Source organism: Rutilus rutilus (assembly GCF_951802725.1).
Source record: "Rutilus rutilus genome assembly, chromosome: 19".
Lineage (NCBI taxonomy): Eukaryota > Metazoa > Chordata > Actinopteri > Cypriniformes > Leuciscidae > Rutilus > Rutilus rutilus.
In genome coordinates this window covers 24,373,699-24,401,408 of record NC_140232.1, presented here as the reverse complement: position 1 = coordinate 24,401,408, position 27,710 = coordinate 24,373,699, and the positions used below count along the sequence as shown (strand labels likewise).

Here is a 27,710-nt window from a genome sequence, read left to right as displayed (position 1 = left end):
CAGTCTGACTGTAGCCAAGCAGTCACAAAGAACAGCCGCACCGACCCATAATGCCGCTGACTCACTCACCAGCTATTGTTGTGCAGGGCAGTGAGTGTGCAGTTTTACTCGGCGAGAATGCAAACGAGAGCCAAACCCTCAGAGAGAGAAAGAGAGCATGATGGAGGGTTTTATGGATTTGCGACCATGGTAGAACGACAGAACGATGCATAATGGGCCGTTCGCTAGAACAGTGCGCACAGCGTTACTCTGTTTCTCCCACATAACTGCTGATGGAGATACAGTATATGACTGGACTTTAAAGTTTAATCAGACTGGGACACAAAGTCATTTTTTACACTTTAAATAATATGTGCCTAAAGAAACAAAGCACTTTAGACAAATACAGCATGTTTGGAAAAAAAACTTCTATTATTTTGCTTGCATTGTATTTTAATTATTCTGTGTTCCATTCAATGTCGGATGCGGGATATTTTCACTAGATTTTGTGCTAGTTTCTTACAAATTTTTTATCTTGCGCTTGGAAAATGAAGCGCAATGGCTCAAAAACTTGCGCTAAGGAGATGGGTTAAATTCCCAGAGAATGCATGAATTGTATACCTTGAATGCAATGCAAGTTGTTTTGGATAAAAGCTTCTGCCATTTATTATGTAAATGTAATTTAAATAAATTTTTACATTAATTTTGTGCCCTCATGTTTTTCAGTGTCAGGATTGATAAGTTTGAAGTTATCATGTGACACTTTTCCAAGTAGGGCGTTGGAAATTCCGACTTTTTTAAATGAATGGAACACTGCATTAGTTCTCAAAATCAACATATTATAGAGCGTTAGAACCTGCTGTGATGTCAAACATGCTATATTTAGTTAGTAGTCCTAAATATGCTGAGACCATTAAGTACTTATGGAGAGCTAAGGAGATAGTAACCCAAACACAGACAGTAGATGCATGTATTGTTGATGTTAGCTGTGTAGAGGCAGTGAGGTGTCCCTCCCCACAGTGGCTGACTGTTGCCCTCTCTTCCTCTGCAGCTGAATGGCAGTGGTCAGGTGAAGGTATCCAGTCACTACATCTCCTCTCAGATGCTGGCCCCCCCACCACCCCCCGGCCTGCCCCGTCTGACGCTGCCCCCAGAGTCCAAATCCAGCACCACCTCTGCAGACGCAGCTGCCAGCTCACCCACATCCCCCAGTAAGTGGGACGCTTGCAACCCATCCGTTCGTTCGCCCTCTCTGTCCCTGAGACCCAGAGATAGCCAAAAAAACAAACAGCAGCACACACACATCAACAGGTAGAGTTAAACCCCAGGGTTTAATAAAGTATATATATATTTTTTAGAATCATTAAAATGTCAAGCAGAACAAGAAACCTAAGAAACTAATGGCTGGCTCAGAGTTAGTGGTCTGGCTCATGTCACAAACCATTTACACAGTCACAAAGACACACATCTTGGTTTGGTCACCACTACAGTACCTTAATGGAGTCTTGGCTGCTTTTAATTGGATGACACATTTTATACACACACACACACAAATACTACAATACAATTTTTTCTTTTTCTATTTCTTTTGAACTTTCTATTCATCAAAACATTCTGGAAAAAAATAAATCACAGTTTCCACGAGAATATTACGCTAGATTATATATTAAACTGTTTTCAATATTGATTAAAAAGTAATAAAACAAGTTAAATAAAATATTTCTTCAGCAAATAAACATTTTAGAAGGATTTCTGATGGATCATGTGAAACTGAAGTATGGAGTTATGATGCTGAATATTCTGCTTTGCATCACAGGAATAAATTACATGTTAAAATATGTTAAAATCGAAAACATTTATTTTAAATTCACAATATTACTGTTTTTACTGTATTTTGATCAAATAAATGCAGCCTTGTTGAGCATGAGATACTTTTTTTTTTTCATGAGAGAGTTTATTTATATTAATAATTAGAATAAACAATGCCTCATAGTTTTTTTGTTAATTAGCATAACTATTGGCTTTTTACAGTTGCCAAGCAATGTTGCAACTTGGCACATTAATATATATTTTAAAACCGTTTCAAACTGGATTGTCAATTATGAAAAAACAAAAAAAATGTGAATAATGATTTCGGTGTGAGAGAAACACAACAAGGGTCTTTTCATCAGTAAACAGTATAAAAAGATACATTTGGATGACAAGTCGATCAGCTTCAATGGGCCAGTGCTTGCTGCCCTGTTCATTTATCATGCTAATTTCATTATTAATGCAGAGAACAGCTCAATATGTTCACCATCCGCTGTGCTGCAGAATCCCCGATGATCAATCGCCTCAATACGCCATCTCACACTGTCAGACTCAATGCTCAGCATGATTATTCAGCTAAAATCATGTCCCGTAATTATCCAAAGACCCATTTGATAAAGATGGATGCTTTGATTGTTATGTTGTGTGTTCCCTATTTACCAAAAAGACATGCTGGTAGAATTTCCAAAGAAGCATAAGAAAGCACATCTGCTTTTGTAATTGCTGATAATATAGTCTTCAAGAGATGAAGGCGCACATTCACTAACAACAGACTGCATTTACATAAGCAGACAACAGAATCAGCCTCCGCTAGACAGAATATTTATTTACACAGTCTGATGGTAACAAACATAGAAACTGACCCAATTACAGCATCAAACAGATGCACGCCATACACACTCAAACTGTATTCGAGATCTGAATTGAATAGAGTAATATTTACCTGTGATTTAAACACTAAATCCACTAGGAACGTTGAAACGTTACTTGAAACTGATATCACTGTTTGTGATATCAGAGATTTGCATGAGCATGTTTGACACTCTCGCCACTTTCTCTGTTCTGCTCTTAATCGCAAATTTCTCCCTCTCTTTCAGCATATTCTACTCCCGGGACGCCACCTGCCAACCGCCCCTTCGTAGGAATTGGTTCTCGAGACCCTGGCAGTCTGTATCAGGCACAGGTATCTCAACACAAACCTCCATACACATTTATTCACGCACAAATGTACAGATCATCCACTCTCAAACATGCACACACACACACCTCAGATGAAATTGTAATGCTAATTATAGACTAAACTGAATAACTGCATTTTAACTACTGGAAACTTCGACTTTTTCTTGATAACTTTCAGAAACCTAAGCACCATGAAAATGTTGAAAATTCAATCTTGATTTCAAGCAGCACTTGAAAAATTCCCTTGAACCCCAGTGCCCTGAGGAAACACTACAGCAGCTCTAGTCTGGACCCTTTGAGAGACCCAAGCCTTCCGTGTTCAATTATAGATCAGAAATGAGCAGATACAGTAACCACCGCTAGACCCTCAGCTGCGAACGAAATGTGATCTTTCACATTAAATATAGAGACAGCCAATGTAGATACAACACCTTAACCAATAGATGGTGTGTTCATAGAATGTCTAAAAAATTACTCGTCAGTATTTTTTCTTTTTTTTTAGGTGAAAAATTTAAATATACATATTACAAAATTATGTAATATGTATGTTGTTTTCAAAGAATATTTTTATTTATATAAAAAAAAAAATTTTCATTATGTTTTAAGCATAAACATTTTTTTTAAGCTCAAACCTTCTTTTATGCTTCTGAAGTAAATTATTTTTTACTTTTTATTATTATTTAAATTATTTGAATATTTTTATTGAAAGAAAGAAAATTACGGAACCCCGCACATGACATGCAGAAAAAAAAAAAAGGTATATCGTGGCCATGAATTAACAATGCTTTCCCACGACTTACTAATACGTCAGCATGTTTTACTAATTCGTTCTCTCGTTTTAAGTAAATCGTGCACGAGTTATAATCATTAATTCCCTCATCTTACTAAATCGTGGCCATGATTTACTAAAACAAGGGAACAAATGAATAAGTCGTGGGACCGAATTCTTAATTCATGGCTACAATGTATCTATATTCGGGGCTTCTATTAAATGAATGGAATTATTATTATTATTTCTTTTTTTTTTTTTGCAGTGCACTATATAATAGTGCATTCAGCCTTCATATTTATTAAAGGGATAGTTCACCCAAAAATGAAAATTCTGTCATCATTTACTCACCCTCAAGTTGTTTCAAACCTGTAAATATTTTGAAAAATGTCTGTAACCAAACAGTTGATGGACCCCATTGACTTCCATAGTAGGAAAAAAAAAATACTATGGAAGTCAATGGGGTCCATCAACTGTTTGGTTACAGACATTTTTCAAAATATCTTCTTTTGTGTTCAGCAGAAAAAAGAAATTCTTACAGGTTTGAAACAACTTGAGGGTGAGTAAATGAAGACAGAATTTTCATTTTTGGGTGAACTATCCCTTTAATAACATGTTAACTTTTGCATGCTCAGCAAAATCCTGACCTTATTTTAAAAGGCGCAAAATAGCATCTGACATTTTTGTGATGCTTCTCAAATCCTAGAGGACATCAGCCCTTAATAAACAAACTCTTGAAAGGTCTTCCTTAAGTAACAGCTGCAGTTACGTTTGATTTGGCTGGGGAATGCAGCAGTGCTCAGGTAAAATCTGAACTGTGGAGGTGATTGAACTGCATGGCTCAGGAGTCCGAGCGCAATACTGCATTGCAGTGCTTTCAGCTCCATAAAAAAGTGTAAATGCACTTGACTGAGCCATGCGATGAGAGAAAGAGAGAGAGACAAAACAGTGATCAATGAATAATGGACGACTAGTGTGGGTTAATATGTATTTGAAGTCATTATTTGAAAACCTTCAACCAAACAGCCGTTAAGCAGACACAGCAAGTACACACACAGTTATTACTGTTGTTTTTCATGCAAGTTGTGCACTAGAGAAAGTCGAAACTTTTCTGGTTCTCAGCTAGAGGGAGGGGAAAGAAGTCATCAAATGAACAAATGGGGGAAAGGAGGTTCCGTTCACTTGCTCCGAGATGGTCACGTCCAGGGCTGTCTGGTTGCTAGGGGAAACCAGACATGATGTAATTGCCGGATGAACCTGTGTTTGAGGGAGTGGAAAAGGAAGAGTCCACTGCAGACCAATCAAATTGACCAATCTGTCTTGCACAACCGTGACTAACACAGGACTGCCCAGGGAATCACTGACTGTCCAGGCCTAGTTTGACAAAACACAGTTGTCTTTTTCTTTCTTTCACTGTAAAAAGCGAGTACAGTTGTTGTACATTTTCTCTTTCCCTGTAAGCTATCTTTAGATATTTCTAACTGATCTGACTATAAAAAACGACTTTATTAGTCTTAAAATATATATATATATATTTTTTTTTGCACTATGAAAGTGTCACTGAAAAGTGAAGTCATGAGGATTTCTACCTGATTTAACCATTAAAAATAACTTAAATGATTATTATAATAATTAATATTAAACACTATTGTTTACATGAATCAGTGTTATTTTAGTATCATTTAAATACTGTGATAGTTAATATAATTTTTTTTTTTTTATCTATATGTTTTTATTTATTTTTTCAGTTTTAGTTATTTTAGTATATCATGTTAAGCTGAATGAAAAGAGAAATGTTGCCTTTACAACTAGCTGAAATTAAATATTTTATTTTATTTTATTTCAAGTAAAAAAAAAAAAAATATATATATATATATATATACAGTTTAAATTACCTACAATGACCCTGAATTTAAATACAACATCCAGGTAAATAATTTTTTTATTACCACATGAAACGCATTTTTTAATATACCTGTTTTTTTCCTATTCTATTTTTTCTTTCTTCCCTCATCTTTACTCTCTCGATCTGTGTTTGTATTAAACTCAAAGTTTAATGGACTTCTGTTGTTTTCTTTTCTCTGATGAAAAGGGTACTTTACTAACAATCTTTGTTTTTAGAGGAGCTTGTATTTCAGCCTCACCTCCAAGCTCTCCCAAAGCATTGTAATTAAAGGGAGAGACTGTCATTTGTTAGGCCCTTGTGGTCTAATATGTCCCCCTACTTGGACTGTGAACCCGCCCTCGTCTCAGCTTTATATTTTCATAACCTAAACCACCTGTCACCAAGACAAAGCCTGTAGCTTTTATAGGGAACTAAATATTTTGTTTGGAGTGAACGCCTAACCACTGTTAGCCCGGGCTCTACTGGTTGCTGTGTTCTCAAGACAGACTGTTTCAGTGAGAAAGTTTCAGCTTTGGATGTGCCCTAGTGCAAAATGAAAATATCAGGCAGCTGGTAAAAAGAAGAATGGCCTGGAATAGTCGACTCAAACCCATGTGATGAGACAAAGCTGGAATAGTTACACTCCAGATTTTATACTTGGAATAGTATTTTAATACCAGGCCTTGAGCAATTTGTGTGTGTGTGTGATTTTAGAGTGTCTAAATATTTATATATCTTTTTGTAAACTGTTTTTAATAATAAAAACAGAATATTTGTCAAATTGTTATAAATATAACAGAAGTTGTGGCTGTATGGTATGCTCACAGTTTAGCTAATCAAGTGTTATTTTAATATCATTTAGATACTTTTTGTAGTTTTTAATTAATGCCATCCTTCCTTTAACCCATTTGTTTATTTTTCTTCTAATCAGCCTTAATTTGTTTGATCTGATTCAGCTTACCAAGATAATGACCACTGAAAATGTCCACAAAGAAAGCAAATAGTATGCAATTTCATGGTACTGTTGGGTAATATAAAATATCTGCTTATTTTAACGTCTTTAGTCAGCTTCACTAGTGGTTTTGCATTGGTTTGCAAGTATCAATATTTGGATAGATGAATTTGATAATCACTCCACATTTCCTGGCCCGTTCCTGTCGGTCTTCACCACATTATTCAAACAAATAACAGCAGAAACTACACATATTCTCTTAAGCTGTTTTTATCATATTTAAGTGTAAATACTAAGCAGGCCATCGGTTTTTGAGGTGAGACAAGAGATTATATCTGCTAAAATATCACAACCAAGAAGAGAGGCATATGTTGCGGCACATTTTTCTACCGAAGAAAAGATTGAGTTTCCATAACATATACTGGAAACATATTAAATCTCAACTTGCCACTCTAGAGAAAGAGAATTGTGGATTTATTTCATCAAGAGACATTTTCAGTATAGTAAAATGGCATGTTGTTACTTCAACGCAAAGCCAAGATGATATCCAGAGCTCTGGGATATATATATATATATGTGTGTGTGTGTGTGTTACTTCAGAATATATTTATACATTCAGTTTTTCCTCTCGAGTATTCAAGGGTAACATTTAGCCTTTTGGTTTAGGGTGAAATGAATTTTGACAAAGGAGTGGCTGTAATTGTGCTGTCAAAGTCACGAGGCACAAAAACACGTACAATCCCCACACTGCCCACTCTCATGGGCTCGGATTTGATCCAGTAATCAACACGAAATATGATTTGGGAAAACTGCATGCCAATACACTATGGTAATCACTCAGAAAGCAGCATCTTTGCGTTTCCCAGCAGTGTCAGCTGTCATTATAAACATATTTCTCTTCCTGGCAATAGGTTCTAAAGTATGCTTAAGTGTCAAGGGTTGTGTAAGGTTAACCTTAGCTCCAGTTTCAATAGCAGTATCAAATAATTCTCAGCTAGCTAGCAAACAGAAGTAAAAAATAAACTGATTTGATTAAAAGATATTGATGTCAGCAGCCATATCACCCTGTAGCCCAAGACTGGTTGCCTACTGAAGCTAAGCAGGGTTGAGCCTGGTCAGTACCTGGATGGGAGACCTCCTGAGAAAACTAGGTTGCTGCTGGAAGAGGTGTTAGTGAGGCCAACAGGGGGTGCTCACCCTGTGGTCTGTGGGGGTCCTAACGCCCCAGTAGAGTGACAGGAACACTATACTGTCAAAGAGCACCGTCCTTTGGATGAGACGTTAAACCGAGGTCCTGACTCTCTGTGGTCACAAAAAATGACTTTCTTTCGAAAAGAGTAGGGGTGTAACCCTGGCATCCTGGCCCCATTGGCCTCTGTCCATCATCATGGCCAGGCCTCCTAATCATCCCCATATACTGATTGGCTTCATCACTCTGTCTCCTCTCCACCAGTAAGCTGGTGTGTGGTGGGCGTTCTGGTGCAATATGGCTGTCGTTGCATTATCCAGGTGGATACTTCACATTGGTGGTGGTTGAGGAGATTCCCCCTTCCATGTAAAGCGCTTTGAGTACCCAGAAAAGGTACTCAAAGTACGTAATATTTTTTATTATTACTATATAATTAAAGTTTTAGATTCCTGGTCGTACATGTGGTCCGTAGATTGTGATACTGCCCTTTTCATTAATCAATGAGCAAGACCTGCCAAAACTCCTTGGCGCCACTGCTGTTTTTAATACATAAATGTGTCAAACTATTTTAACTTAAATTCTCATGGTTGTACGCTATTATCTGGGCACTGCATTGTGGAGTCATTAGTCTGTGGTTTGCTGTTGTACAAGAATCAAGCCATCAGTCTGATGTATACAAACTTTTCAGCAGGGAATAGGAACACTTTTTCCTTTTTTAGCATTATTAAATCAATACATTTGGGGGTAGTTAAAGACGTCTGTTGGACTGCTGTGAAATTACTTAAACCTTAGTGGAAAATATTGAGACAGGGGCTTACGGCATGAACTCCTTCCTTCTGTTTTTAAACCTTGTCAAATTTTAAAAAGACTTCAGCGGTCTGTGAATGAAAGCCAAAATCCTGTTATGCTTTTAAAAGGTTTGGGTGGGATCCTGCTGAGCGCTTTCTCTCTCTCTCTCTCTCTTTCTCAAACTCATAGCTTTTTTCTCTGTATTAGTTTTAATAGGTTCCTCAGTTCTGGTCCCAGGCTAAGTGTTTGCTACACATTATCAAAAAAGGCACTGACTTGTTCTCATTAGGTTCTGCTTTGAATGGCAGAGTAAAGTGCTTTGCATTATTTAGCTCCTTACGGACAGGAAACATGTACCACCTACTGTCACTGTCACCACCACCACCTTCAAAACCTAAACTCACACACACACACCTCACATTCTAGCAGGGTATATGTGTATGTTTCTTAAGCTACTGACACTTGTCCCTGGGTTTTTTTTAATTATTTTTTTATGGCAAATCTGAATTTTCATAACCATTACTCCAGTCTTCAGTGTCACATGATCTGCTAGAAATGATTCTAATATGCTGATTTGCTTATCAAGAAACATTTCTTACTATTATGTTAATATTTTTGTGTAAACAGTAATATATTTTATCAGAATTCTTCGATGAACATAATTTCTAAAGGAACAGCAATTATTTGAAATAGAAAGGCATGTTACAATTCTTCGCTGTCATTTTTTATCAATTTACTGACCCCAGTCTTTTGAACAGTAGTGTAACATATCATTCATGAACAGAATACTTTTATTGTGTATCATTTCTAATCAAATATGTTATCAAGCATTTGGATACATGAAATGTGTTCATGAAAAATTTGTAATTTCAACCGGAATGCTATTCAACACAATGCATTGTTTGAGATGTGATGGAAACGACATTGTGGTGAAAGTGTTTGAGGTTTCAGAAAAATGCCAGAATTCTCCTCTGATTAATGTTTGTCCTGTTTTGGACATTGTTAGTAGAAAAATGAAATCAACTGGTATGAAAAGTGATTTTTAAGAGAGCCAAATGTCCCTGCCCATAGTTGAAGAAACCCATGTAAATCACAGTGTGCATTCAGTTTTGATGAAATGGATCCATCTCAACTAGATTGCGGTCACGTTCAGATGAGTTTTTATCTGATTTAGGTGGATATCCCATAGCACTCCTCCTATTGTGTTACTTGTGCTTGTACAGATGTCTTAGTCATTTTGATTCTCTCTCTTTTTCTCTCTCTCTTGCAGTCCTGGTATCTGGGGAACTGATTATCACACACACAGACGAACCTGAGGAGGCACAGACATGGATCTGAAAAATCCATTTTTTTGTGGAATTTACTAGAAAAAAAGTTGTGAACGAGATGCAAGAGGGAAAATCAGATATATATGCAGTATTTGTATATATATACACACACACACACACACACACACACACACACACACACACACACATATATATATATACACAATATGTGTGTATAGATATATGTGCACACATATTTATATATGCATAACAACGTACAGTATAAAGATGCTTCAATACACTTTTTTTTGAAAAAAGACAATGGAAATGGAGACGAGCGTGAGAGAATTGCCATAGATGGAACGGAAGAAAAGAAGACAAAAGAGGAGGATGTTTTTTCTGGGAGGGCAGCCCGAACTATGGCGTACATTGATGGACGTGTCGAAAAGGCCCACCCTGACTCCCTGCCTCTTGGAATGCCTCTCCTCAACCCCCTCCTTCTGCTACAGGTGCTGCTTCCTCCTATATGCAAAATAAGTATCCTTTATTTTCTTAACGAACAGGGACGAGAAACCTCAAGGAAGGGGTTTTTCCGCTAGCATTTCGCCACAGGTTTGGAGGTGAGCACGGTCTGTTTTTATTCTTTTTTTAAGTGCGCAAAGGCAACACGACATGGAAAAGGAAACAAAAAGATTGATGCTTCCGTTCACACAGCATTGTGGAAAAAGAAACAAAAAGGCTACTTTTCATCCAGTTTATTGACAATCATGTTTCTGCGTCCTTGGTTTCGTTCAGAGGGTGATGTTTTCTAAATTACATTCTCCACTGTTTGTAACGGAGTCCACTTTTTGGTGGAAGCCCGTCATGTTTTTTGTACATCGGAGGAATATTAGTGGTACCTCAGTGACATTATACATCACAGTCAGCGTGTATACACACATGCACACACACTTACATGCAAACACACCTATATAGAGGCAATGGCATGTACTGTTAAAGGCTATATGAGGTGTGTGTGAGCTGTAATACAACCTTCATAGGATGAGCCAGGGAATAGCAGGGGTGAATTAGCACCTTCCTCTCTTCGCAATATGAAAGCCCCTCATTCCCTGGACCCGCTGTAAGTGTGTGTGTGTGTGCGTCTGTGTGTTTGTGCTTGTCATAAACATTGGTAGTCCCTTATTCATCTCTGTGAGTTCACAGATTAGGGGGTTTTTGATTCATGTAGATGCGTGGATTTTTCCACATAGTGACAAAGGGAGTTGAAATATAGTTCTGTCATTACTTAGACAGTATTGGGTGTAGAGGATAGAAGTTTTTTCTCTATGTGTAATTTGTTTAAATTCATTGGAAATTACAGGCATTGCACTACTTTGAATTTTTAATTTTCCTCTTTTGCAAATTCCTGTTCGGCCTAATCATACGGAATGCTGCGAGTCTGTTATTTTTGTCATGTTCTGATCTCACGGTAGATGAGGGTTGGTTTCCCAGAAGCTAAAAAGCTGATCAGAACAATCCTACATTTTCTATGTAAACGTCTCCATGTTTATGTGATTACTTTTATACAATTCCCATAGTTTAAGAAGAAAACAAAACAGGCTATATTTTTTCCCCATGTTTCTATTTCAGAAAACTATGACTGTTTTTATTTTGAAGCATATTATACACTTTAATCCGTAGGAATGTCAATGATTTGGATGTTTGACGTGAGACGGGCTGTAATGCCCAACGACGACAATACAAAGAGGAGGTCAGTCAGTGGCTAAGCTCCCAGAGTTCATTGGGAGGTGTACGCCTACGACCAGCATGTCTCTGGCTGGTTGCCTCAGAAATGGGTTATTCTGCACTCTTGTACTAATGAAATAACATCAGGGCTTAATCTACAACGCTACCGAACCCAAATCAAGAAGCCATGAAAAGTGCCTGAGACATTGCTAGATTTTCATTTAAATTCTTCCTCTTTTTTTAAAGACTTGGATGTTTTGCTTCATCTACTGTGGGTTGTTGTTGTAGAAGTTCAAGGGGTTGTTTTTATGCCCAGAGAGATATTTTAAACGGCCTAGCAAGCCCCCAAGCCCCTCATCAGCTGCATGGGCTAACGCTTAGCCACAGGAAACGCAGATGGCTGAACAAAACACACACACACACACACACACACCCTTATATTCTGCTGGAACATGACAAGATCAACACATATCAGAGATTAACTAGGTACCCTTACAAATACACACACCGATCTGAAATAATATCCACACACTCTGGTTGCTTTTGCTAACCTTTTATAATGGCTTTGCATACACATTCTGTTGAGTTGACCATAGACCCAGAATACATACAACATGACTTGTTTTAATGGTGCAGATATGAAAATTATATGGAAATCTCTATATATGAGTTATATATAACTGTGCATGGTGCTTTCAAAAGAAAATTCATGAGAATTAAGCTCAAACGACCACCGTATCGCTGACATGGGTGCATGGCAGATAATCTTAGTATTAGCTCTAAAGCTAAATGCTCCCCGACTTCTCCTTAATGACCCCCCTTGAGCAAAGAGCCAATGACACAGATGGATTTTACCTTTGTACCACATTGGTTTTGACTTTTATCCTATGATCCCTCTTCTACTTTGCACGATATTTTATAAACATATTATGTGCCTTGCCTTTAGTTAAGAACGATAATGCGTAATTTCAAAGGAGTTGATTTTTTTTCCGATTTTTTTTTATTTTATGTAACCAGTGTCATCAAGGAAAAAAATGCTGCATGTTTGATTGCCTGTCATAATCAGATTAAGACTAACAGGTTACCTGATAGCTGTAGTTTTGGATGGGTGAGAGAAGCTTTTTTTTTTTTTTTCTAACTCTTTTAAAAGCACCGTAGTTGGCATGAAATCTTCATTGCATTATTTTGTTCCCATTATTTCACTCTACTTTTCATATAATGAGAAAGTAACAAAATCTGTGAAAGATGCGGTACCAGCTCTCTCCATATCAGCTCTGAGCTGATATTTTGATTCCCTTTCATGTTAGACTTCTCTTAAATTGTTTAGATTGTATGTCATGTATTTAAATGAGTTTGTACCCATTATGGATGTGAAGAGGAGAGGCCAGAGATTAAAAGTAGATGGCCATCCTCTATAAACCCATTAACTAGTTTTGGTTAGTTTTAAATTATACAACTAAGCACTTAGCAAATTATTTTGCAATCAACGAGACTTTACATCCCCACTGCATGATTTTTGCTTTTTGTCAAGGGTCAAATTTACATTTCATTATTTCTGAAAACCTACGCATTTGTTAAAGGGACAGTTCACCACAAAAGGAAAATGTAGTCATTATTTATTCGCCCTCATGTAGTTTCATGACGTTCTTTCATTTTTCAATGGAACACAAAACAAGATATTTTGAAAATGCTTGTTCATACAATGAAAGTCAAAAAGAGACTAATGTTGATTTGGACCCCATTGACTTTCAATGTGCATAAAAAATTTGACTGAAGTCAAAAGGTTTAGAAAACCATGAGGGCGAATAACTAATGACAAAATGTGAACTGTCCATTTAACCACTTTTTGAGGGCTCACAACACTGACTGCAATAGAATATGTAATGTTTGATGATTTCTTTAATTAGTGATTAAGTTGTTTTACCAATCGAGTCCCTTGTATATGTCCATTTGTTGATTGTAGAACGCATTCATTGAGAGTAGCTGAAATGTTATTTGTCCAATTCAACATACAGACACAAGAACTGCTGACTTTGTGTCTTCTTAGAAAATGAATTAATACACCAGGATGCTTCTTCTTCTTTTTATAAAATTAGATGGTAGGAGATAATTTATAATTTGTAGCATGTAGTGTCAGGGGAGTATATTGCGGAGGAGAAGATATTGTGTATTTCTGGAGCTGGGTCAGGAGAGGCCATGTTGTAGTTTGTGATGCAGTGTACAGTATTGTTTCTGCAATGGATATTGCAACGCTGGTAGCTAATACGATTTGCTGGTAGCTATTTAAAAGTATAAGTCGGATGAGAAAGAACGAGAGATTTTGTTTACATGATGCCTGTGGTAAGATCTTGATCGTGGATGATTTGTGAGTCCCCCGTTGTCCACCCTGGCCGAATCGGAGTGCTGAAGCCAAACGGCATTCCATCTTCACCATGATCCAAACCTTTGCAGAAGTGCTAGCTTCATTAAGCAAGCAATTTTTCTTGTGTTTAACAGGACAGGCGATGGGACAGGGGTCTGCCTCGAAGCGTGGGGCGCAGTTGGAATTATTTCATGCTGTTTTTTGTTTATTATAAACCGTATTGAAGCAAAAATGGCAAACTTCTTAGATTTTAATGAGTTGAAGGCGTCTCTCCGGTACAGACTCACATGGCCCGCCGCCTGTCCCGTGAAGATTTGCACTGCTCCATTTTCACCTTTCTAAAGCTGTCAACCCTCTGGCCAGGGTGCGATGATGGGCTCAGTAGAACAGGGGTCTGAAGGTGGTTTCGCCAGCACAGCGGCTCTGTAGTGAGCTCTGTGTGCACGAGTCTTCTTCTTCGTTTGCTTTTTGTATTTGCTAACATTGGCTACACACGGCCGAGAGATCGAAACACTTCAAGAGCAGGTTGTTACCCCAGTGTGTGCTTTTTAAAGTGGCCACAGGTGATGATTGAACTTTCTATGACGTGAATAATGCATTAGAGCTGATGCATTTAAAAAGAAACATTATCTTACTGTTTGATTTCGAAATCCTTTTTATAGAGCGATGATTATCATTTTTATGCTTGTTGTTGAAATGTTACATTTTGAACACAGTTATCTTGTGTATAAATGCTTACCATATTTCCAGTAGAATGAGGAAAAAGGCGAAATGTATATTAAAAATGTCTTTTTGTAAGAGAAAATATGTTTTTGTTTGTTTGTTTGGATTTAGTAGTCATAAGCTTGTGGTCAAGCCACACAAAAATTTTGAAAGCTCCTTCTAAAGGATCTGCTGTTGAGAATATAATGTCAGCGCCGTTAGCACACACCTTTCACGCAGTTATCGAGTGTCATTTTGATCACAAAATACGAACTTTAGTAAATTCAGCATCACTTGTCGTCATTTTAAACCGAGCCAACAGCTTCACCGAGCTTTGAGAGGTTTACGCTGGTTCCATTGCCTTTTTTTGTTATATTCAAGACTTATTTTAAACCTCAGCACTTATTTTTTTCTTTTCTGTCATGCAAGCTTCGAGATCTTTAAACACATTTTACTGTACTTCTACTTGGAAGGTTGCACTAGATATTCTGGTATTCATAATAATAATAATAGGCTACTTCTTTTTAAGGTTTGCTTTTCTGGGGATATTTCTCAGCCTTGATGACGTACCGTGATGAATACAGATTAAAATGAGAATGAAAGAAAGATAGAGAGATGAAGCTGCTTGAATGGCACCCTTTTATTTAGCCGTTGTCATTTGTGTGTGAAAATGAAAAAATAACCCTTTTAAGATGCTGCAACAATCATTTTTGAAATCAGTACTTTGCATTTTCCCATTTTCCCAAACATCCTTAAAACAAAATACATTTACAAAATATTAAATTGATGCATTAAATTGATCAAAAGTGAAAAATGTTTCAAAAAACGTTTCTCAAAACAGCATCCATTTATCACAGAATCCTGAGAAAAAGTATTGCAGTTTCCACAAAACTATTAAGCTGCAACATTGATAATAAAAAATGTTGCTTGAGCACCAAATCAGTATATTAGAATGATTTCTAAAGGCAGCCTTTAAATGCAGCCATGGTTTCTTTCAAAAACATTTAAAAAAATGTTACTGACCTTAAACTTTTGAATAGTTGTGTACAGTATAAATGTATTGTAAAAAAACAAAAAAATGGATGTTTAGGCCTTTTTACTTGAAAAAAATATAACAATACAGATTTTTTTTTTTTTTTGCAGTGTAGTTTCTTAAATCACCTGTGGACAATCAGTGGCATGGCTTACTTCAGCCCGTTGATAGTTTTATGGAGCATGCATAACTAGCAGGATTTTAGACCTCACTCTTCTGAGTGCCTTCCTGGATTCAGCATAGAGCTGTTGGATGTGGGTTTACGCTGTGTGATCTTCCCCTGTTTTTGTAAGATCAACCTACTCAAGCCTGGAATGTGCGTCGCTGAAAAGATTGTTTAATTCCGAGGGCCAGGCACTTTAATTAGTCATTGACACATGTAATTATGCTGAATAGAATGTAAATTTCCCCAGTCCAATTTCCCTGTTCACCCACGGACATAAACAGGATGTGAGGAGACCCTACTCAGGCATACGCGAGAGAATTAGACATGCAAGAGTGTTTCACTCTTACCGTTTCCTTTTGCGGTTTGCGTAATGTAAACCTTGCAATACCTTGAGCTTTGCACGGTCGAGTTAGATAGAAACGTGAACATGTGGTCAGATCTTTGTTTTGTCTCCTCTCAGTAAGGGCTGGACATCCTCTTCAGGGCTGAGGCACTGGAATGCAGTTTCTACTCTTTCCTTCCTTCCATTTTCAATGTCGTGACACTTGGCAGGATGCATGTCATAGTTCTTGTCAGCTGATGAACTGATACGTGACATGATTGATACTGGCAGCGACTGGTGAATCTGAAACGGATGATGTGCAGTTGTGTCTGTCTGCACTGGTTTGGATCCCATGATAACAGCTCGATCAAGCTGCTTCGTTTGAAATCAGACTAGTAGTAATACACTAAAGGTTTTTAAATGATCTGGAAATTGTACAGCATCTATGCAACTAATCCTGGCTTTACTGAAATCTTTGTGCTGAAACTTCTTGCTAATATTAAGGACAGTTTCAATGTGTGTAAAGCCATCCAAGCTAGGTTAAACCTACTATTATTGTACCCGGTAGTATAGTGAAACTAATGCTGCGTTTACATCTGGTCAGAATTAGCATAATGAGATTTCAATATGAAATGTTCACAAAATACTTAATCACTACATTAACCCACCTCTTTTTGCTCTTTCAATATATATATATATATATAGATGGAACAAAAGTTATATTGTTCACACACTTGTTCAAACGTTTGGGGTCAGTAAGGGTTTATTTAAGAAATTAATCAATTTATTCCGTAAAGATGCATTAAACTGATCAAAAGTGACAGTAAAAACATTTAAAAACATTTCAAATAAATGCTGTTCTTTTAAACTTTCTATTCATCAAAAAACTATTTCTTTTTTATCACAGCTTCTTGATTGAATGATTTCTGAAAATTCTGCTTTACCATCACATAAGTAAATTACATTTTTAACTATATTAAAGCAGTTTTTACTGTATTTGTCGCATTTAAAAGAGACTTATTACCAAGCCCAAACTTTTGAACTGTAGTATATGTATTGTAAATAATATATATTATTGCTGTAATTCTGACATGACATGAATGCAGCATTATAAAATTCTTCTTTGCCCAGGTCTAAAACTGTCACTCCCAAGAGTACATTTGTTCAGACATTGATTATACTGACATTTTCCCATTTAAAGTACGTAATTCAAACTTCTCAAACATTGTTTCAGATACTCGTGTTGCTGATTGAGCTGTGGGGGTTGATGGAGGGCTTTAATCTGAGTTTCTGGTGTACAGTTCTATAGCAGATAAATATGAATGAAGACCCATCCTTAACTGTAGAATGGCTAGTTATTTCTACGCTCCCTTTTTCACTCCTAGCAAACCAGCAATTCAAATCTAAGGTATATACATTGGTATAAATGGCAAAATGGGTTAAAAACACAATTGTAACATGCAGTGCCTGTCATGTATCGTTTTTCTCTGGTTTCTTTTCCTCACCCATGTGAGCTGTTATGTGGGTTTTCGCTGTATTGCTGACATCATCTGGATTGGATACAGCTTTTTCTTTATCAAACGCTTTTTGTACGCTGTTGTCCAACCAAGGGGCCAGATTTGCCAAAGCCTCTCAATAACACAACCTCCGAGTGCTGCAACACATCGACCTTAACTAAAGGTTGGTATAGTCTGAAGATGCTAAGAATGTTAGCGTGTGCTAAGGGCTTTACTAAATCTGGCCCTACGGTTAAAATGGCTCAAACGGGGTGAAGAATACCTATTAGTTATGTCTCTGTTCATAGGGGAGAAAAGCCATTTGTGGGCTTTGCAATTTATGCAATATTTTGATAAGTCATTTACAAATGAATTGCCAAAAACACCCTGACGTACCGCCTACTCCTGAATTTTTGAGACCCCCAAAACAATCATGCATCAATATTTCAGGGTGCCCTCTCCCCCATTAGAACAATTGTTTTGTTTTATTCTGTTCGATGAATTATGGTTTCATTTCTATAAATATTTCTATTGTTGTTTGTTTTTAAGCATGCTGTTTTCTCTATCTTTGGACGCTTTGAGTTGAAAGGACGAAGGTTGAAATGTTTTTCAGAGAGCATTCTAATGCAGTGTTAAATTTCAAGGTTTTTGTTAGTTTTTCCTTCCTCTTTTTTTTAATCACATTATTCTTTACAAATATTACCATAGTAGTTACTCATTAAATGCTTGCTTGCTGCACAGATAAACACACTTCACACCAGGAAGGGGCATGTGGACATTTAGTTCAGACACATTCACAACTGGCATGATGACATGCATCCACGTTCTTTTGGAAAGCATCGGATTTCTGTTATTTGTCTTTGTTTCTCCAAGAACCTCGCTAAATTGTAATCTATCAGCAAAAGTCGGTATGTCGGTTTTGAAACCAATGAGAAAATGTTTTTGTTTTTCTCATGCACAACAAACTAAATTTGCCATGTGTTTTTGAACTGGTGTGAGGGGGAAATTACAGCTTTAACAATATTTCATTATAACATTGTATTCAGCCATCGCTGTTCGCAAAAAAAAAAAATCGCTCATGAATACAGTACTGGAAGTGAGTATGTTTCCCTATGCAAAAAAATCAAAAAAATTAAAATTAAATAAAAAATAAACAAAGCTATGCTACAACTCAGAAATGAGGTGACTTTGTGTTTTTCTTTTCTAACCGATTAGACGCAAAGTCTGCTAAAGTTTCTTGGCATGTTTTGAATGTTTGTGTAGATTGATCTTGATTATCAGTGGTGTGTGTGTTTTGGAGGTGTATTATCATTGCTTTGTGTGTGTTGGATTGGATGTGTACGTATTCGCTGTTCATTTGTAGATCATCCCTCAACGTGGACCCAGGCGAAAACAGGCCTTGTGCCTGAGGACAAAGCTAATTTTAGCTCAGCCGAAGCTCTTTTGCCATCACAGTTGCAGAGGCAGAAAAGGAAAAGATGTTTCCAAGACGTGGCATGACATCTTATATATGGCTCTAATGATGCATTAAAAGAGTCTTGTGGCGAGTAACATTTTGGGTATTATATGTACTGAATATAAGAGTCAAACGTGACTGAAGATAAATTAGTAATCACACATCAGCGTGCATGAGACATATTTTTCATGCCAAATCTTATTTAATAAACTTTGTCATTGTAATCGACACTCAATGGCAGTTACGCAGGAAGAGAATGACTCATTTCAAGGCAGAACAAACTTTGGATCACCAAACATTTTAAATGACAGTTTTAATTCTGTGAGTACGAGCTGCATAAAACAGGAGAATTGGGAGAAAGAGAATGAAAGAGCGAACTGAACACTTGCGGTTAGAGGTTTGTTTTCAGTTCAACTTGGCTGAGGAGCGTAACACACCTGACTCTAATCATCCCTCAATCCATTTACCCCAGATACAAGATTGTTGGAGCCGCTTTTGGAAAAGTATAATTTCAGCTCTGGAAAGGAAGTCAAGTTTTATTTCATTTTAATGGTTCAAAATAGCCCAAGCCAGCACAAGGTCCTTTTTCTTTAAACATATGAAGGGGGTGAACGAGTGCAATAGCACTTGTTGAAAGCTTCACATGAACCTCGCCAGGAGCCCCTCATGAGCTCACTGCAGAATGGGGGTCAAATTCCATAACAGACACTAACCAGAGGTACCTGTTCAACTTCAGTATTTAAATGAAACGTTAGCTTTCGGACAGCAAATTACAAACCTGTATGATTTTATTCTAAAACCAACTCATAGACATCTGACTCATATACAGTGTGTGTGTGTGATATATATTTCTACAACAGTTCGATAAACAAGAGCTCGGTACTGAGTAACTTATTTTAGACACTTTGTGTTTTTCTCGCCAAAGAAAATAGTTAAAGGTGCTCTAAGCGATGTCACGCGTTTTTTAGGCCAAAACATTTTTTGTCACGTCCAGCAAACATGAACACACTGTAAATAAACGCGGTCTCTATAGACAGCCCAGGCTCCACTAACGGCAAGAAAAACAAACTGGCCCAGCCTTGGCCACGAAACATAACAAACATTGTTCCAGCCAATAACCGACAAGAATGATTTCGGGGTTGGGGGGTTAGTGCGCGTGCTGGGAGTGGAGGAGAGAGAAGCATGAAGAGGGAAGTTAGCTTGAGGAGAGATGCCCTAACAACGACTAACGTTAAAATTGTATATTCTTGAGAATTTTGATACGGCCAACACACGACCAAAGAGACGTAGGGAAAAGGAGAAGGAACGCGAAGTCCCGAATTTACATCGGAAAAGCGTTCAAAAGGTGACCAGAACTCCGCCGGCAGAAGGGCTTCCAATCTGACATTCAGGTGACACTCTGTTTTTGCTGGACAGGTGGGTAAATCCAGTTTGTCTAAATGGTTCATGACTGTTTCAGGAAGCACGGAATGGAGGGGGAGGGGACGGGATGAGGAGGAGGGAGGGTGGAGCTAGCCTCACTCAACATCGCTTAGAGCACCTTTAAGTACGAATGCAAAGCAATGTTTATGAATGAATCAACGTTTTTGAATGATTCAGCTGAGTGAATGAATCCATGACTCAATAATAAATAGAGTGAATCGGTTGTGAATCGTTTGAGTAAATGAATCAGTGATTCACTCATAAAGACAGTCGCATATCAGCCTATGATGTACAGTAACATACTACAAACATAGGGCTTCAAAAGCAAGTGGCTGAGAGCAAAAGGACCTTGATGTGGTGCCCGGTGTGACTATTTTTTATGACCTTTACTCATAGAGTGAGCCGCTAACAGCCCAGCTCCCCAAAGCCTGGGCCAGTCTTCTCCCAGATCGGTCTGAAACTACAGTTCTCCACTCCAAAGAAAACAGCATGGCCTCGGGAGTTGCCTGAACTGCAGCTCTCACTCAGGCAAGAGGAAACCTAGCTTGATTCACGAGTCTCTAAAGAAACATTTTAATTACAGGCTGAGCTGATGTTGGCCGAACGATGAGGACACCAACACTGCCATGCGCACCAACACAGAGCCTCTAGTCTAAACTATGGTAAAGTTGAGGTTAGGGGTGTAAACATATATAGAGGAAAACAAATGTGCTTTTCTGTAAACATGCTATCATTGTAAACATGTTAATAGGTACCACTGGGCGATTCAGTTTTAAGAAGTTGATAGCAAAGTAAAGTTTAAAGGGGCTATATGTGGAATTCAGAAACCCTTGTTATTAGTGACACCGGTGGCCGTTAAGTGAACTGCAGCCAGCAACTTTTTGCTCGTCTGGACGTGATTCAGTACTCCCTGTGAATTTCTTTTTTGTTTTTTCTTTTGTTTGTTTGTTTTTTGCTTAAAAGTAAAAAAAAAAAAAAAAATGTTGGAAATCCCTTTGCTGCGATAGACTTTTAATGAACACCCAGACGCTGTCCATGCTGCCGAGAACTAAAGTACGGTTGCGCGCTCTGCTCTCAATAGAAAAATAAGGCTAGGTTATATGTATATAATTTCTTTGGCTCAGAAATTTTCTAAAATGTTTTCATTTAATATGGTTATCTACTGCGTTTATTCTTTTATGTTGTTCTACTGCATTTATCAATGTGAGAATCACTCCAGGATATGTCCACATACTCATTAAATCCTTTTCCATTACAGAATATTGCTTTTAAAAAGCCTACCATAAAAATAAATCATGTCTGGTAGCATTTGAATTATTAATGTATTCATTTTAAATGTATTATCAATACTCAGTCTATTAGTACTCAAACTGAAATTTTATGTTGAATATTTATAATATTCTTTTTAAAAATTAAACAAAAAGTGTGTTTAAATGGTAGGCTATCTGGGCTTATAACATGCATTGATATTACAGGTACAGGCTGAGGGTGGTCTATTCTTTGCTCTGCACATTGAGAGCTGCAGAAGGTGGAATTGTGGTTGTTTTGATTATATCTATTTAGACTTGAAGGTTCAAAGTGATTTCTCTCTCCTTGGTTTCTCTCTAGCTGTGCTTATGAATTTAATATCTCGATTTACAGTACGCGATGGGAAGGCCCTTGTAAAAGCATGCGGCAGTAATGGGCTCCAGATGTCTTAACAAAGGACTGCAACTCCCCGAGGACTCCCTTCTCTGCAACACGATCACAATCAGGTCACTCCGCTATACAGAGACTTCTGGGATTGAGAGCGCGTCGGTGCAGTATGAACGTGACCCCCGCTTCTCGCAGGCACAAGTGTATGTGAGAGTTTTTTACATTGTATATATTACATTATATTTTACCTTTATGCATATGGCAGATGTTTTTATCCAAAGAAACTTACTTTGCATTCACACTATATAGTTATTTATCAGTTCATGCATTCCAAGGGAATCAAACCCATGACCTTGGTGTTGCTTGCACCATTGTCTGTTTGTAAGCAATAATTACATACTTCATACATTTACTCAAAACTATTAAAATAATCATTGATGTACAGGGTCATATACACTGATAAAAATGATTTTGTGGTGAAGTAAATACTACTGAAAAAAAAAACAATGTTAAAAGTTAGTTCAGGTCCATTAGTACTCAATTCAAGCGTGTAGAAATTAAAGCGTAAATATCAACGTTATAAAATTAAGTAAAATTACTCAACTTTGGTGATACTGTTGTTCCCATCATGCACTGGGCCTTGCATAATTAATGAGTTTGTTTTGTCATTGCTTTTGTTGTTAGGATTAGTTTTGGACATTTGGAGTTCATTTTCTACTCAAAATGACACATTCAAACACAAAAACGATCCATCAAATGTTACCGTCATTGTGTATTGTCTACCAAGTATTGAGGTCTCTGCGTTCACATGACTTGTAACTATTGATATGTAGATATGGTGTCTCTCACAATAACTATTGTATTAATTATTTGTTTTAAAGTAAAGCATATACTTTAAAAGTGTGGTTTAATTCAATGTTATATTGTATTGCAAAGGAAACTTCAACTAAATAGATACTAGCCAAGTTAAAATTACTTATTTTCTTTGTTACTTTCACTTAACTTAGGTAAGTAGAGTTTACTTAATTCCATATGTGAAATTTACTTAAAAAATATGCGTTGCAAAGAAAAATTAAATAAATGTATAGAATGTTAAAATAGAAAAATAAATAAAAATATTTTACAATATTGTTGTTTTTACTCTATTTCTGATCAAATAAATGCAGCCTTGGCGAGCATTAGAGCTCTCTTTCAAATGTACATTGAATTTGGTTTATTGATTCAAGAAAAAAAGAAAAGGACTGAAAGCAGTTCTGCAGAGCTCAACTGATTCACTGAAGGTTGTTTCATCAGTATCTCTTACCCTTTGGCTTCCAGAATGTTTTTATTTGAGGTTTTGTCATTTAACTTTGCAGTAATGAATGCTCGAAAAGAAAGAATAATTCATCTGTCGCCGGCTCCCAAGTAATGCGTGGAGCAAAGATGACGTCGCTCAGAAGCCAGAATAAAAACAACGAAATAAAAGTTTCAAGGCAGCAGTGAAATGAGAATGAGGAGACTGAACTGAGGTCTGTCTTTCTCCCTCGCTCTGGTTTAACGCTTCACTTGCTGCTGCTGTCTGTAGGCTTAGTTACTGTCACTCATCAGCACGGTTTCAGCTAAACTGTTTCCCATGGATGGGAAACCTTGAGAAACAGTCAGCTGCCTACTTAGAGTTAAATGTTAATTAAAATGCTATGATAAAGTTCACATTAAATAAGCCTTTAGTGTAAACTCACTGCAAGAGTTCCCCTTTAACCTGAAGATCAGCTTTTATGTAATCATAAGCATATAAAAAGCGTGTTATTATTTTAGGTAGTTTATTGCATCATAATTAACACATCTTCTAATCACAGACTGTTCATTTAGGCGACGCCTGACCAAGGTCTACTTTAAACACAAGTATAATAGTCCCCCATCATTAACACAATTGAACACCTGGCCATTTTTCCTGCAAATGATATTTTCATCATATAATCCCCTGGGATGAGCAAATGGTTCCAAAAGCAAAACTGTGTTACATCATTTCACTGGAAGCATTTAACATGTCCAAACTGCCACTCAAAATGAGTAATGGATCTCATACCCTTGTCCATTTAGCATATATACATGCCCAACCCAGAACTGTCACACGAGTCAAAAGCCAGTTAATCGGAGCATTATGTGCACCATGTGACACACTGAGCATCTGCTCTTTTATTCCAGTGGTTTCACTACTCTAATGAATGTTTCAAATTTAGGTATTTCAGGTACGTTACACCATATTAATCAAACTTAAACTGGGAACATGCCCAGAAAAAGACTAGAGAGCACCACTTTATTCTAATCTTTTTGTTTCAACTTTATAAAGCTGTGATTAAGTGAAGGCTGCTCCATCTAGTGGATGATGTAAGGAACAACTCTTACGAAGACATGAAAACAAAATGTATAAGTTAAAATGATAATAATATATTACATAAGATAATATATAATTATGTAAGAATTACTCTTCACAGTGTTATGGCATGATTTCCAGAGATTGAAAGATTGTTGTGCCGCAGGACTGTGATCATCGGTTCTTCTCAGAAATTGGTCTGCTTGGTCTCCTCATTTGCCTCCAAATCATCCGCTAGGTTGTCGTAAAATTGATGCTTTTCCTCAAACTCATCTCTGCAAGGGGAGATACACAATAATGAAATGCTTTTTGTTTAAAGAGTCACATTGCACTGAGACTATACAGTTTGATCATTAACAAAACTCATCAGAAACTGGATGGTGGTAAACTGTTAATCATTTATAAATCATGTATTCACTGTAGAAATCAGTCTCTTATGCTCATTATACTGCATTTATTTGATCATAAATTCAGTAAACACAGTGATATTGTGAAATAGTTTTCTATTTTAATATATTTTAATGTGTAATTCATTCCTGTGATGCAAAGCTGCATTTTCTGCATTATTTATCTAATTAGTCTTGAGTGTCACACGATCCTTCAGAAATCATTCTAATGCTGATTTGGTGCTCAAAAAACATTTCTTATTATTATCAATATTGAAAACAGTTGTGCTGCTTAATGATTTTGTGCAAATTTAATACTTTTTTAATTGTTGATGAATAGAAAATTCAAAAGAACAGCATGTCTTTACTGTAACTTTTGATCAATTGAATGCATCTTTGCTTAATAAAAGTATTCATTTCTTCAAAAAATAATCTCACTGACCCCAAACTTTTGAAAAGGAGTGTATACATTCTACACAATAAAAATAGTCAACATGTACGCTGTACATTAATGTTTAGAAATTATATGCATTAGTTTATTATGGCTTTAGGAGTGTCTTGGCTGATCAGGTCTGAATGTGGCCTTGACAGTAAGTGTACAGTCATAAAATCATTCCAAAAACCATAAACTCCTCATCACCATCATGTTAGTCAATAACTAATCAAATGATTTAAGATTATCGCCATTTTGAACCTCTAAAATAAATATCAAGCATTTCCTTTTAAATAAAACCAAACTGATTGTATTGTCAAAAGTTACATATAAAGAAGAATCAGGTTATTATATGATCTATGTAGCTTTTTTCATCATGACTCGTGTACAGTATATATTTTCCTGAACCATTTCAGGTCACTACTCACTTGTCTGAGTTCTTGAAAAAGAGTCTTTTCACAATGACGAGGACGAAGACGATAAAGAGGAACCCAACAACAGCTGCCAGTCCCACCAGCCACGGCTGTAATGTGACCTTAGATGTATCTGACGTTGCCCGTTGACCACCTGAGTAACATTGTATCACTTAAAGGTTTTTTTGTCCATAAGGTATTTCACCCTGTGAAGGTTTTTCCTATACAACTTTTATATATTAAAGAGCAACTTGCAGGTTAGAAGACCCAACAAGTCAATGTATAGAAAAATAATGTAGGAACTAGATTTTCTTAAAAAACAAATTATAAATACGCTACAGTGGCTTCTGGAGTCGTTTTTGTGAGAAAATTTTACTTCCGCATCTGAAAATGGGCGTGACGGGCGAGAGTCGTGACGTGGCACGAGGGAGAGCTGTCGGTTCAAACAACAGGGAAATATGGATTGCAATGACATTTCGGACGCTGAGGAAATTGTTGACGGACCACAGCCATACAATTATGAGCCTGCTAGGCTGCCAAGAGAGCAGGGACAGGCCAGGATCAATGTTAGACAGAACATATTGGAACTTACAAATAACAGAAACTAAGCTTTGATCAGGCGTTTGTCATGCTCATTAATATCCGCCCAGACTAACGTTACGTGATATAACTTAGCGGTTTCTCATCGAGAGACAGAGAGATATTTATTCCTGCTAACATTTTTTGTTCCATAGGTGCTTGTGTGGGAAATGCGAGGCAATGTTTACAGCTGAGGAAAGTCAGTGTTGCAGGGAGGTGGATGCATACTGGGCCTTAGTGGAAAATGCCAAACTTGCATGGTTGCAGTTAGTGTTACTACAGTAAAGCCATGGTGAATGTTGCTGATCTGTGGACACTGGATAGTTCGTTCATTCATTGCACAATGTTTATTCCTGGTTTCCACGTCAGCACTGTTTGATCCGTTAATAACGGAGAAATGTGAATATTTCTCACTAGATCTCGCAGCGATGTTATTACTTCAGTGGCGAATTCAAATGCTTGATTTACTGGATCTCGCAGTTACAGTGTTGCTTGATCAGGCTCGCGCTGCACTGGTCCAAACTGATAAACGGTCCACACAAACACAATAACGAGTAGCTCAGTTTCGTTCCGCTTACATTGCGTTTGCCAGTTGATGTTGTGCTCGCGCCTACATCCGGCGGGAGAACCCGAAGATGCGTGCACTGAAAGAGCTCAGGTTACAAATTACAATGGATGTAAATGAAGAAACCGAGTTCTCCGACGAGCATGCCTATGACCGAGTGTGCGGTGACAGACGCGGCAGTGAAGTCTGCTCTCTTCACCTGAACAAAACGCACCCAAGAACGAAAAGCCTTGTTTTTCCTAGAAGGAAAATGATGGACACGATGTCCTGACAGGCTGGATTTTGTGCAACCAGCACAAACACAATAATTTACCATTATGGCTTCTCTAAAACTCGATCTAAAACTTTCTCTGTCGCTCACTACTGCTCTAACTACTACACCCACAATGAGAGCGCTGGCTGAACGCGAGCTCATATTTACCTCGGCATACGTCATATGACGCGTTGCTATAGGGGGAAAGGCGTATTCCAGAGCCTAGCACATTTTCATCAAAATCTCTACAACCAATTAGATTTCATTAGTAATTTCTACATATATGTTTTTAAAAAACCTCTTCAGACAAAATCAAGTATTAATTCAGTTATAAATTTAACCTGCAAGTTGCTCTTTAAATCAAAATATGTGGTTTTACACTGAATAGATTTAGTGAGCAAAATCACAATGAACTTTAGTACATTGAAAAGCTCATACTATAACAAAGAAAGACAAAAATCACTCACCAGCTTGAGCTTGACAAATAGAGACCAAGAGTATTATGAAAGCAACAATATTCTGTGGATGAAACATGGTTAATTTACAGTCTGCGCACACTGCTGTGTCCCTCTCAGTCGTCTGTAAATATA

General features: G+C 37.2%; 2 protein-coding genes across 6 annotated transcripts in view; one reads left to right on the top strand and one right to left on the bottom strand.

Moving 5' to 3' along the window:
* Positions 1-10,495, top strand: part of nfic (nuclear factor I/C) — a 93,511-nt gene extending 83,016 nt beyond the window's left edge. For 4 of the 5 annotated variants that reach the window (XM_084390059.1, XM_084390058.1, XM_084390057.1 and 1 more), the window contains 3 exons: positions 1,031-1,190; positions 2,886-2,971; positions 9,822-10,495. In XM_084390059.1, the coding sequence (XP_084246185.1) occupies positions 1,031-1,190; positions 2,886-2,971; positions 9,822-9,842 (267 nt within the window). In that variant the 3' untranslated portion in view covers positions 9,843-10,495. The remainder of the gene's footprint in view (positions 1-1,030; positions 1,191-2,885; positions 2,972-9,821) is intronic. The other variant, XM_084390060.1, reaches the window with a different exon arrangement.
* Positions 10,496-23,930: 13,435 nt separating this feature from the next.
* Positions 23,931-27,699, bottom strand: smim24 (small integral membrane protein 24). Its single transcript, XM_084390062.1, has 3 exons — positions 27,588-27,699; positions 25,739-25,877; positions 23,931-24,766 (listed from the first exon to the last, which is right to left on the bottom strand). Exons 1-3 carry the CDS (start codon positions 27,652-27,654, stop codon positions 24,679-24,681), a joined length of 294 nt encoding a protein of 97 aa, XP_084246188.1. The 5' UTR covers positions 27,655-27,699; the 3' UTR covers positions 23,931-24,678.
* Positions 27,700-27,710: the final 11 nt, after the last annotated feature.

Bases quoted from the DNA above. Each gene is read 5' to 3' on its own strand.
- smim24 (XM_084390062.1), bottom strand. From the start codon at position 27,654: ATGTTTCATCCACAGAATATTGTTGCTTTCATAATACTCTTGGTCTCT. The intron at 25,878-27,587 runs GTGAGTGATTTT...AATGTTACTCAG, and splicing joins TATTTGTCAAGCTCAAGCTG to GTGGTCAACGGGCAACGTCA. The intron at 24,767-25,738 runs GTGAGTAGTGAC...CTCCCCTTGCAG, and splicing joins TTTTTCAAGAACTCAGACAA to AGATGAGTTTGAGGAAAAGC.